The 13,546-nt window shown below is 39.3% G+C and overlaps 1 protein-coding gene across 1 annotated transcript; it reads right to left on the reverse strand.

The window, feature by feature from the left end:
- Positions 1-620: 620 nt before the first annotated feature.
- Positions 621-7,789, reverse strand: neurod1 (neuronal differentiation 1). The gene is made up of 4 exons (XM_033613258.2): positions 7,690-7,789; positions 5,868-6,116; positions 3,593-3,822; positions 621-1,797 (listed from the first exon to the last, which is right to left on the reverse strand). Exons 2-4 carry the CDS (start codon positions 6,092-6,094, stop codon positions 1,232-1,234), a joined length of 1,023 nt encoding a protein of 340 aa, XP_033469149.1. The 5' UTR covers positions 6,095-6,116; positions 7,690-7,789; the 3' UTR covers positions 621-1,231.
- Positions 7,790-13,546: the final 5,757 nt, after the last annotated feature.

Here is a 13,546-nt window from a genome sequence, read left to right on the forward strand (position 1 = left end):
CTTATAAAGGAGGAGGAGATGAAATTTCCCGAAAATGATCCTAAGATTACCACCTCATGTCTTGGCAGTGTAGACTGTGAGTGACATGCTGGAGCACTGAAGGGTACGGTGAAGTGAAGTTTAAGTGGAGGGCATGAGAGGAAGATAAAATGGAAAGGCAAATGCCAACAAGGGGGCGTTAGATAAAAGAGGAGAAAGCGAATTTTGCAGATACAGTATACGTTTGTTATTTATTTTCACTGGAGGAGGAGGCACCACGGGAAGCTTGGCTATGGTCCAGCACTGTCTACTGTTGACCACTTTGTTAATTGAAATGCTTAATCCATACAATGTCTTTATTTAGCATGACCAAACCTGGAGATAAAAGCTTTTTAACTTTAACTAAAATTTGATTCAATTCAATTACAGCTTTGACTTTTTTCATATTTCTTTCTGTATGAATGTGTTTTTAAAGATAATTAATGAAGTTGAATTCGGCTGAAGTGACCTTGACCAAACTGGACTGAAGATGACTAAACTAACCTGTAACAAAGCGGACACGACTACAGTAAACTGGACTGAATGGAGGTGTTTTGTAGTTTTGTTGTGTTGACACTGATGAGCAGAGTCTTTCAGATGAATCACATTGAATTCCTTTTAATAAAAGGCCTTTATAAACATCTATCTTATAAAATATGAACAAGAGTCACATGAAATGTTAAAAGAACGCTACAGGAACGTTATAAAAAGCAAAAAGTAAAAACCACATGAACAACATGAACACTTCGGCCCAACGTAGGCTCAACACCGGCCTGATTCCGGCTTAACGCCGCCTCACACACTGACCCAAAAATAGAGAAATCTTTATTCTTTCAACATTTGGAATTAACAGCCGAGCGTCGCCACTCAGATTTTAACAAAATTGCATAGTTTCCTCCAGATTATTGCTTATTGATTATTGATTATTCTTAAGTGATAATATGAATAATAACGAGACATTCAGAGAGCGTCTCCTGCAGGACGAATCGCTACAAAGAAGGTTACATCATTAACATGACATCGTCGTCGACATCACTGCCCTCGTGGTGAGGAGGAGTCGTAGAACCTGACGCAGACAGACAGAAGAAGAGAAAGAAGGAAAGACAGCTATAAAATGACAGACGTACACGGGACTGTCTGTCCCTCCACATAACTGTCTCTCTGTTCGTCTCTCTGTCTTCAACAGTCTCTCAGTCCTTCGTCCTCCTCTTCCTCAGGAGTCGTGGAAGATGGCGTTCAGTTGGGCGTTCATCATCCGCTCGTGGTGTGAGTGTCCATCAAAGCCCATCAGCCCGTCCACCTGCAGCTCACCGCACCGTGGGGTGGACCCCCCGCCACCATAGATGGCAGGATGTCCCCCAGCTCCTCCTCCTCCTCCTCCATAGTGCACGCTGAAGGAGAAACTCTTGTCATACTCAGCAGCTGCGACGCTCTCGTGCTTGTAGGACGAGAAGTTCCCGTTGATGCTGAGTGGTGGACTGAGGGGCGGATCAAACGCCGGGCCGTCCGACACCAGGACGCCATCAAAGAAGGGCTCCAGCGGGCCGTAGGGTTGACCTTTGACCTGGTGGAAGATGTGGGAGGGCTCCATAGTGCCGTAGGGCGGGCTGGGCAGGCCGGCCGTCAGCCCAGGGCTCTGGTAGGAGTAGTGTCCAGGGTAGGTGGCAGCGCCAGCAGGGGGAAGGTGAACCGGTAGGTCGGGCGTCTGCTCTGGCAGGAAGGTCCGAGGATTCAGCTGCAGGCAGCCCGCCACCAGGTTAGTGGTCGGCTGAGACAGACCTGAGAGCAGAGACAATAATCAATCCATTCTGATCCATCAATCATCACTGTGTCTTAGACTGGAGATAAACTTGCTTTTTAAACATGCGTTCCCGTCATTGACTGTATAAATAATGAATGTAGCTACCATGACGTTACCCATTGGTTGGTGGACTGCCAGTTTGAAGTCTCGAGTTTGGCATTTTGGCCGTTGCCATGGTTTTTTGGAGCCAGAGGTGACCATATTTGGACAAGAGGGTGGAACTGTGGAGGAGTGAGGGGTGAATCTGACTCATAAGCCTGTTTTACAACGCCTGTTTAAGGCAGGAATATCGTGCCGTTATGCCGCCTCGCTGTTCTGTACATAAGGTCTGATCACGGAAAGCAATCGCGACTTGAAGAGAAAAAGACAGCAGCTGTAAATGTCTGCAATTTAGGAGCTCCTTCCGCTTGTAGAGGAGGACAAGTTCAGTCGCCATATAGCAGGGACAGTAAATGAGTGTTACTGACATGTTAATGCCATTGTTGTTGTTTGGAAAACACTGCCACGGTGTTACATGTAACGCCCAAAACAGTAGGCTACAAAAGACACACACATCCCAACATCCAGTGGAGTGGGTAATGGACTAAAGGAACGTAAAACAACGAACGAAAAAACAAATAAGTCCGCAGTGGTGGTGTTTCGAACCACAGCAAGCAGCCTGTAACTCAAGTGACCTCACCCTTAAATATGCGCAACTTTGGGCCGTGATAAAATGTAAACCAGTGAGTTATAAAAAAGGTTATGGCACTTAATATATTCCATTGGGACTACCGGTTTCCTTCAAGTGGCAACCTTCAACCAAGCCATAGAATTGGTGGTGCCAAAATCTGCAGTTCCTCAAATGACCACTTGGCTCCAAAATAGAGTAAATCCCCATTGACCCCCATGTTAAAATGCTCAACTTTACAGCATGTTTACATTCTGGTTAAAAAACAGTTTTGGTCTTGGTGGCTAATAGTTAACATAACTCACCCAGTTACATTTTATTAAGGCTTAAAGTTATGCATATTTAGTGGCAGCTTGTCTGCAAGGCATAGCTACAGTCGATGAGTCAGATCCACCCTCTTGCCCACATATGGTCACTTCTGGCTTTGAAAAAGTAACAATGGTGACGGACTCAATGGCATATATTAGTCACTGTGCAGTGGCAATGACGCATGGTAGAGATCGTTATCGATGATAACATGCCTACTGACCCCGATCATATTACCATACTGCCACTATACTGTCCCTATCCAACATGCATATTGCAATTTCTGACGACAAGCAATGCTCCAAATGGACGCAGGATATACATGAGACAGCCATTATGTACATGTGAACGTGTAGTTAAAAGCAAGTATATCTCCAAGTAGATTTCCTAGGATAGCGAAGGCATGACCCGCCCTCCTCTGCCTTACTCTACGTCTTACTGGCTTACCCTGACATACTTACTCTAACCCCAACCTATCCTACTCCTCTTGCCTAAGCTTAACCAACCCAACCAACAAAGACAACAAGTACTAGCCAATCAGCGGGGAGGGTAGGGCAGGTCATACCTTCGCTATCCTCGGAAATTTTCTTCTGACTGCCAAATGGCACTCCCAGCTTTAGCACTAGGGGGCCCTTTAAGAAAATCATTAAGATTTTTATTGATAGCCAATATAAAATACACCCTCCCTGAATTAGGATAATTGCTTATAATTTTCCCTTCATGTTAATTCTATCAGGCTCCAGACTGACTCAGGGTCTTGATTAACTTGGTCCAGTCCGTCGCTGTAAGGTGACACTGACCTTTGCAGAGCGCCTGGACGAAGCTCATGAGATCGGGTGCCTTGCCGGATCGCAGGACCTCGCTCAGGGCCCAGATGTAGTTCTTGGCGAGGCGCAGCGTCTCGATCTTGGACAGTTTCTGGGTTTTGGAATAACAAGGGACGACTTTCCTCAGACTCTCTAGAGCGTCGTTCAGCCCGTGCATGCGGTTCCTCTCCCGGGCGTTAGCTTTCATGCGACGGACCTTAAACCTGAAACACAGAACAGATTTATTGTTAGCCCTGTTATTTGTTATTGTATCTGTAACATCCAATCGGCATCCAAGCACACATGCAATCAGTTGTAGCTCAACAAATGTCTGCAACTGTAAGTAGTTAGCATGTTAGCTTACAGACATTTTGGCAATGATCACAGCTCAATGTACAATAAGATGAAGTGCAATTCTGTCAAACGTGTGCGGCTAAACCCAGCTGGGCTAATAGATACACAAGTAGCTAAGTTGAAAGATAAAGAAACTGTCCCAAAATTTAACTAGAAGGGGCAGCAGGGCAATGTTACAGTTAAAAATATGCGGCAGTGTTGGGAATTTTCCGTCATGACTTGCAGTAAAAACAGTGGAAGCTTATGAGTCTATCCAAGTGTTTACAGCGCCAAGCTGGTTTCACTCTGAAGGCATCAAAATCGAGCACTTGCACAGTGACTTGCAGCATCAGACACTGACGAGAAAGCTGTCCTTTACGCTATAAATCAAAGTATAGAATGGTAATGGTAGGTGGTGGTAGTTACTTGAGGCCTGAGTTTCTATGAACACTCATATTTCTGCATGTTTCCGAGAGCATCACTTAAAACCATCTTGATGTCGGCTGTTGTATATGACATGAGGAAACATTTTGTACTTGGAGCTGTTCATTAAGAATACGAAGCTTCCAAAAAGTTTCAATAATATGCAGATTATCTGTTGTAGATGTCACTCTGTCATCATACTGCTGCATGTAACGTGAGGCAAACAACAAACGCACCATAAGTAAAAAGAAAAGATACTGAAACTGAAAATATTCCACTGGGAAAATCTAATTTCAGCCAGAATCGATAAATATATCAGAGAGGAGGAGCTGACGACAGATCATTTTTGCTAATCAATTTTCAAATTAAATTGTGTTAGTTGCCCTTTTACGCGTATGTGTATTTGCAGCGGGTTGAGAACAGTCACACTGCAGCTATTCGGTTATTTACACCCATCCCTACATTGCTTTATTTTTGATCCCATTGCGTGCTGTGATTGGCTAGTTCTCTTCACGCTGATGCTAAAAGGTCAGAAGCGGTTAGGATTAGGGTGAAGAGGTCATGGTTAGGGCTGGTGCTAGCCAATCTCTGACATTATCTGAGATTAAAGTGGTAGGTTTACAAGGTAAGAACTCACATAATGTACTGCCAGATAGCCAGGTGACAGAGTACCAAGAGTGACACAGTTTACGGAGGGAATAAGACGGTGACTGGGTCAAGCACAGGACTTTGACACAGGATATATTTCTTTAAGAATCAAGTGTCTATATGATTTTCCTACAAACTGATTTACTTGGGGCTCTAACCTACAAGTTGCTCTGTAAGAAGGAATCAGTAGGAGACACTTCTTAATGCGGTCATTTCTAAGCATGACCGTTCAGTTACGATGCTTCTGGGAAACACATCTTAAGCTTAAGAAGGCACACAAGACGAATTTTATGATAATCTCAGCCTTAAGATGCTTTTGGGAAACAAGGCCCTGACTGAGACACAAGAAATGTTATATTTTAGGCTTGGATTGTGAGATCAGGACAACTGCTGAGACTTCTGGGGTCTCATTTTATAAACATTGCATACACACAAAATGAGCCCTTGATGGAGGAGACTTTGACCCATGCTTATGAACATTTTGGAAACTTGGCTTTTGTCTGTACTTACATTTTTAGTATGGATCCTACAAACTGTTTGATAAATGAGACCCCTTATTCTCAGATCCACAAGAAAGTTTTTTGGATCATATACTTAAAAAGTTTGATGGTTCTGTTTCGATTTCCATCAAATAACTATAACATTTTTAGTCCAGATGTTTCATCCCATCAGAGAGACGATGATGTTCGTCCATTTAGCACTTTGCTGAACAAGTCTACAGGTCAGATTAAAACTTACTGAACTCAGTCCTGCTCCTTAGAGGATAAACCCTGTACATTTTAATCACCACATGACTTTCCCCTGTAGCGCCCTCTTGAGGACAAACATAAAAATATTTATTTTCAAAAGACGCAGTCTCCTTCACCTCTGCATACGAGCCTTCGTCATCTTCTTCTTCTTCGGCCCTCGCCTCTTGGGTTTGTTCTCGCCGTCCTCCTCCTCCTCTTCCTCGTCCTCCTCCTCTTCGTCCTCCAGGTGGTGGAGGCTGTCCTCCTCCTCTTCCTCTCCTCTGCCTCCATCTGAGGGGCTGTGGAGCTCCTGCTGCTCCTCCGACTCCACTGACCCCTGCTCCTCCCGCACAGACCTGGTCATGATGCTGATTCTCAGTTTGAGACTATAAACAGAAGAAAATATATTCATGAGAAAATGTATGAAGAAGAAAGCTTTTTAATAAAAATGATAATTAACTGCCCATGAGAGGCCTGGTTATGATGTAAAAACATTTTCACCTGTCTTATTAAGTTTTTAATTCACGTTTTAAATTCATTTTTGGCCAAACAAAATTAAAATGTCTTTTGGGATTAAAGTCAGGCCATGATACTTTAAGTTTAAATTGGTTTTGTTGGACTTGATTTTTAAATTTCGGGATCAATCAGAGATCACACCTTTATATGTTCATATAATGGTTAAAAGTTTAATTCCCATAAGATCGGACATAATGGCATGTCTGTGTTGAACAGAATCACTTTTTCCTTTACAATTAAACGGACAGAAACACAATTAAAATTACGTACTTAGGCCTAATTAAGCTGCTGTGATTCCTTACTTGTAAATATAAGCCTATATAGAAGAGATGTATTTTAAAACTGAATTTATGGAGCTTGAAAAATGTATTAAAGCAATTTAAGTAAGGAAAAATGAAATGTGCGGGAACATCATATATTCGTAGAAACCTTTCCATAAATAGACAACTCTGCACAAAGCACAAATTTGACACGAAAGGCTTTATAATATGTCGGCTACAAAATAAACAAGCTTTATTAACAGTTAAAAAAATCTGTCCAGAAACTTTTGTCCGGAGAGAAACGGAATCAGCTCTTTAGTCAAATTAGTATTAAAAATAATGTTCAACTCTGCAGCTTTGGCCTCTGAAATTAACACTTTTTTTCTATTAATCAAAATTAAAAATCGTCAAAGTCCGTCAGAAAAATCCCGTCTTTTTAATGTATAAGACGAGATAAAGATTACTTTAAATTTTAAAAATGAAAGCGGATGATTTTAAAGATATCTTTTAACCCAAAGTAGTAAGCTGGCTGCAGAGGCTTTTAAATTAATAGACTAATTATTATTATTATTATTATTATTATTATTATTATTATTAGGATTTTAATTATTTCCATTCCGTTTCCCGCTGACTGGTCCCGTTACTTTAATGTCCCGTTAATGTAATTTAACACAGAGACAGACATGGAATAAACAAAATAAAACAAACAACAATGAACTGAATAAAATAACAAACACATAAACAAAATTAAATTGAATTAAATAAAATTAATTTAAAATAAATAAACAATTCCAGAGAGGAAGAAACGACCGAGTGTAAAAAATGTATAATTAGGTTAATTAATTGGAAGAAAAAAAGGCTAATAACATAAAAAACTGGGAAATACAATGAAACCAACCAACCAACCAAACAAAATTTAAAAAATAAAAATTGATTAAAAAATAAGGAATCTTGGTTAATTTGCTGCTTTATTAAAGGCGGGCTGGTTTATTTTGATACAGACGAAACAAATAATTAAGTTAAATTAGCATTAATAGATTGAGCTTTTAATTTGGTGTAAATAATTGATCAGATTTATTATCCTAAAATTTGATACACAGACAATTAAATAATCAATCAGAGGAGGAATTTGTAAAACAGATCATTATTAATTTAAAAAAAAAAAAGAAATAAAAAAACTTACCTGTTGTAACGAGCCGCTGTTTGTCAGATCGCACTCATCCCGCGCGCTCTGTGTGCGTGTCCGTACGTGACTGTGCGTGATCTGCTCTGAGCTTTCTTCTGAGGTGTGTGTGGGAGGATGCTGTTTTATACTCAGCACCACACACACATACACACACACACCAACACAACAGGGGTTGGAGGGGGGTAATTAGCATATCGAGGCCACACCCTCCCGGCACGCGCCATATGGTGTGTACGTCATTAAAACGGCCCCGGGGATCACGTGATAAATCTTCCATTCGTATCAGCCAAAAAGTCTCTCTCTCTCTCTCTCTCTCTCTCTCTCTCTCTCTCTCTCTCTCTCTCTTTGTGAGGATAGTGGACCATCTGTCGCCTCGTGCAACCGCGCATGCGCACACACAGACATCATACCCCTCATGTAAGGTGTGTTTGTACACACACCCTCCATATGTATTTGTTATATAAAGCATGTGTGCAAAGGTTTATCATTATCGTTATTGTAGAAGATGATAAAAATGATGATGATGATGATGAAGATCACCAGACTCCATGTTAATACAGGTGATGATGATGATGATGATGATGATGACTGCAGTAACTGTTATTGCTGCAGGAGGTTCAGGTGTAGTATCAAAGTCACTCTCCCTGTCGATATGTGTTGCCTCTCATCACTCGTGACCTCTGACCCCAACCATTCATCTCACTGCCTGATGCTGTGTCACAGCTGCTCCCTCTGGTCAGGACACACCTGTGGAGGCTGTTGGTTGGATCCAAGTTTGTAGCCATGTTAGGGACAAGGCTCGGATGTTGATCCATCCATCGCTTTGGTCCAGACTGAATTATCTCTGTGATTAGCCTATTGGACGTTCATGATTTTCATGAGATGTGTGTATTTTACAGCCTGCGATCCAAGATTTTCATTGCCAAGGACTGTTCTCTCACAGTGGTGTAATAAGGTGGGTGTACTAGCATACTAGGTAGATGGGTAGGTTACCAAGGAGGAAGTGGCTATACCTGTATACCTGCGTATACCCTCCGTTAAGCCATTGGTTGTGCACATGAAAGAGAACTTGAACTCTAACTAATGACTTTGATGATCTCCTGACATTTCCGTCAATGCAACACATTTGCACTCCGACCTTGTCACATATCAACATTTGGTCATGGACCTTCCATGTCCAGATACAATGTGCAAGGTACCCTGGGTGTGTTGGTTGTTGATGTTCTGGGACGCCGTGTCAAGTCCTGCCTGTTACATGCATTGTCTTCTTTCAATGTACACTTCAAAGCCTAACGTTGATAATGTTTTGATAATGTTTCCCCAGGTCAATATTTGAATCCATTTCAGCACCACCGTGAGGTTTGTGATAAATGACTCAACAACTATTGGACTGATTGATGCAGAATTTATAACACACATTCATGTTCCACTCAGGATGAACCGTAATAACTTTGATGGTCCCTTAACTTTTCACACAGCTCCATTTCACACTTTGGTTCATGACCAAATAGCTGACAAACTTGTGACATTCCCATCAGCCTCAGCTGTGCTTTGTTAGCATGCTAACATGCTAAACTATGATGGAAATATGGTTCTCATTATACCTGCTAAACATCAGTATGTTAGCATTGACACTGTTAGCATGGTAACATTAGCATTAAGCTCAACAGACCGCTGTGGATTTGGGATCGGCAATGAACATTTCTGTAACTTCCCTGTACTTGCAACACTATTTCTTATGAAATGGTCGGACTACAAACTTAAAAAAAAGTTGTTTTTAAACCATAAAAACAACTTTTTTTTTTTTTTTTTTTAAAATTAGAACTTATGCTAACAGTAAATTAGTAGGTCCACTGCAGATTTTGAGGCTAAAGGCTATTTTACAATACAAATACAAATTTATACCATAGACTGCAACACTGTTTTGCTATGTAATTAACTTGTTTCATCGTTAGCATGTTAGCCAAATCGACAGCATGCTTTAAAAACAAGTCATTAGAAAATTGAGTAAACAAGTGGGCGTGGCTTATCCAGACAGAGGGAGGGACTTATCTCATCAGTCCATGTCCACAGACTCCAGCTCTCTGACCAGTCGGAAAGAAGTAGTGGACTTTGGACCGGGCTGTTCTCCAGTGAAAGGGTTGCTATGGTGACGACAAGCTGGTTGCTAGGGGGTTACCAGGCAACTTTAGAGGACCAGTGTGTCTGTCCCATCAGTGTGGATCCTCTGACAGCTAATGGTTAACACAGAATCAATCTGTTTCTGTCTGTCTGTCTGCTGCTCAGCTAAAGATTATCTCTGAGTATATAACATGTAATATACTAATAATGAACTTTAAGAATAAAGTATTTATTTATATTTAAAAAGTATTTATTTAAGAATAAAGTAGAAATACCCAAAGCACGTCACAAAGAAGTCAGTTTGATCAGATGGTTTTTAGCCAAAGCTGTAAGAGACATCAAATGAGCCCAACGTTTATAGTTTCAATGAATTAAAACACCCAGTAATTATATCGTTTTACAAACATCTATGTGAAGAAAGAAACAGGAAAGAGGAAAAGTTTGAAATTTAAAAATAAACAGAATGAGCTGACTAAAATTTGTGGGGAGGGGGAGGTATTTTTCCTGTTGTTATTTAAAGCAGAGTGAAAAAACAGCGGAGCAACTCGCTGTTGAATAAGAACCATTACCCTATACTGCAGGTGTGTGTGTGTGTGTGTGTGTGCATGGAGAAGGTCAGATTATCCTATTCATAAATAGAACGAAGCAGCAACCAATGAAAACTCAGCACACATACACACATCAGTACATCCCAGACAGCAAAAACATTGTCTAATTATGATTAACTTTTTTTTCTTACCTATAAATAAATTGGATTTACAGCAAAATCATTCAAGTAGTCATTTTTTTGGGGTAACATTTTATTTAAGCCTCCCTAATTTTTAAGCAGTACATGTCTAATAAATGGTTTATAACACACTATAATGTAGCAGATATAGAGTAAGTGTTTTTAATGTACAGTATCGTCTCCTCTGAAGACATAGAGTATAAAGTGTCTCCAAACCCCTTCAGATGTAGCCTACCATATGTTTTTAAGGGGGTCCCAATAAACCACTCACATAAACACAGAAAACATAACACAGCAATATTGCATCAGAACAAACACGACAATGAATTTAATTACAAAAACAAAGAGACCTCAGGACAGACTCTCTCTTAAGTAAATAATTATCAAACTATGAAGAAGTGAGCAGTGAAAAAACATGCAATTTGTTTTGGAATAAGAGGATAAAACCTTTTTATATATGAAGAGAACAAATATGTGCAGGTAAATTACTGCAAATGGAAGGAGCTGATAAAAAGTACACAGGGCAACAAAATGTTTTAAGAAATAACGACAGTTAAAATGTATTTTAAAATAATGAAGAAAAGAGGGTCCTAATGAATTTGGAGGGTCAGATATTTGACTTATTGAGGAATGGGATTGGTTTTTAGAAGCATTTAAAAATAACCAGTATCAATAGAATAAGTTGAGATGTTTCCTTCTGACATTAAATGTAAAGAAATGTTAAGAACAGAACATCAAAAATAACTTTATTTATGATGTGATGGATGTAAGAGTTAAAAGTAAGTTCAGAGTTTGTCCATAATGATTAATCTAGTTTGATGGAATTACCTGAAAGAGAGGGAATATAGTTGTCTATCTTGGGGATTCTGTTTTCTTGACTAATCTGAGAGATCCTTTGAAGTGCATCAAAAAGGTGAATAACTCAAACTATGATTGTTTATTTAGTTGACATAAAACTCATCTCTTCAGTGTGTCTGGCAGCTGTTGTATCATCACAGATCAACAGCAGAGGTTCAGTTAAGATGATCAGTTTAATAGTGTTTGGTGTCCACCTAGTGGTTAAATGGAGGTACTGCAGGTAAAAGAAATGTCACCACACATTTGTGTCTTTATTTCTTGGAAATAATATTTTATCAGGTTGTGTATGTGTCAGTGGGGCTGCATTTAGGTGGTTTAAGGTTTAATTATTGTATTTTATTTATTTATGTTTGCTGAAAATATATTTCACTTTTCGAAGCACATTGTTTGTTCTTTTAGTTGTTGTTGGCACCAAACCTGATTTTTATTTTATTTCATTTACCAACCTGTATTTTTACCTTTTTCTTCTTTCTTCTTTCTTTCTTTCTTTCTTTCTTTTACAGTATGAGTCACTCAGCCAGTTTATGTAAGAACTGCTTTAGTAAAAAAAAAAGTTTTGAAATGTAGCTTTGGTAAAGTGAAAAATGTCTCTCTTTTTATTTTCAGATTGTTTTCCCGTTCTTTAAAGAAACCTGTAACTTCAGCTTTAGTTAACCCTTTGAAACCTGGAGCGACATCACTTTTCTTCTAGTTTCAGATGCCTTTGGCAAGAATTTAAACCTTTGAACCGTGAGTGATTTCTTTAAACAACATGGGGGAAAAAGGCAAAGGAAAAGAAAATGTTTAACTTCCTGCTTGTTTGTAAACAGTTTCTAACAATTAATCCAAAATAATCATTTTTACGTCAGTAAGATTTTGAATGTATATTCAATATTTATTTTGAATGTGTTAAAAGAAGACATGAACAGAAAGAAAGAAGGTAATATTTAGAAATAATGACAAACATGAAAAGCAATTGTCAGCATTTAGTCACTTTGATTTACACATTGGAAAAGGAGTGGGAGGAAGTATGAACTTATTAAACCCCACCCCTTCTCTATGAGTCATCAAGTGAAATGACAGACAGCTTCTTTATACAGATAAACCTCTACCCAAGACTTTTCTAGATATACCATTGTTATTACCTTTTAACTTTGTCACACAAAGATAACCCATGTATATGTATATAATAATAAGTACCAAATGTCAATCTTTCAAAAACCTATTTTAGCATATAATATTGATATAATACATATATATCTTCATGAACTTGTCCTGCTATCTTTTTATATTTAAATAAGTGAGCATCTATCTATCTATCTATCTATCTATCTATCTATCTATCTACCTCTAGCTTGGGATCAGTAGGACCCAATATGAAACATTGTCAATGATAATTAAGTCCTCAAACAAGATGATAGTAAAGTCCCAATGTCTCCATTAGAGTACTTCCTAAATAAGTGTCTTAGTTTGTTACTGTTGCTTAAATTGGTCAAATATGTTGCCATATCAAACTACAAGTGTTATTAATCATAAATAAACAAGTTTTAACCCGATAAAATGTTCTGCTCTCCACTTGATGCCACAAAAAAGTGTCCATGAACAAGGACAACAGGTCTAAGTTAAGGAGAATGAAATCGAATGTGATGTCCTCATATGAGGACACAGGGTCACAGGAGGATAGATAGATAGATAGATAGATAGATAGATAGATAGATAGATAAGTAGAGAAAGTAACCAGTAATCCATGTGAACAGCTGAACAACTTCCTGAATATCACGTCTTCGACATTCAAACTGTTCTATAACTTCACTCCACGTGTTGAAATACAAAACTTTCTCTGGTTTTGACATTAAATAATCCCCTTAAATTATAACCCCCTCTGAACAGTCGCTGAACAGTTTTTAATATTTCATGGTAGCAGGTCATTTCTTGCTTCAAACATTATTAGTGCAGTTTGAAAATATACAAGATGTCGGGCTTAAACTTGCGGTGGAGGACTTTAAGGCAATAATATTTCTAATTTTCACTTAACTAAAAGTTGCGAGTACTTCCTCCACCCGTCTTTTCATCCTGTAATACCACTGCTGACCGTCCTGTGCGTGCTGACTCATGCCGGCAGGTGTCGCTGTTTCTCCGCCGCAGCCCAACGAGGACACGCCCCCTCTC

Source organism: Epinephelus lanceolatus, chromosome 14 (assembly GCF_041903045.1).
Source record: "Epinephelus lanceolatus isolate andai-2023 chromosome 14, ASM4190304v1, whole genome shotgun sequence".
In the NCBI taxonomy this organism is placed as follows: Eukaryota; Metazoa; Chordata; class Actinopteri; order Perciformes; family Serranidae; genus Epinephelus; species Epinephelus lanceolatus.

Excerpts from the sequence above, each read along its gene's own strand:
- neurod1 (XM_033613258.2), bottom strand. The coding sequence starts at position 6,094 with ATGACCAGGTCTGTGCGGGAGGAGCAGGGGTCAGTGGAGTCGGAGGAG. Across the intron at positions 3,823-5,867 it reads ACGAAGGCTCGTATGCAGAG|GTTTAAGGTCCGTCGCATGA; the intron begins GTGAAGGAGACT and ends TCTGTGTTTCAG. Across the intron at positions 1,798-3,592 it reads CGTCCAGGCGCTCTGCAAAG|GTCTGTCTCAGCCGACCACT; the intron begins GTCAGTGTCACC and ends CTCTGCTCTCAG.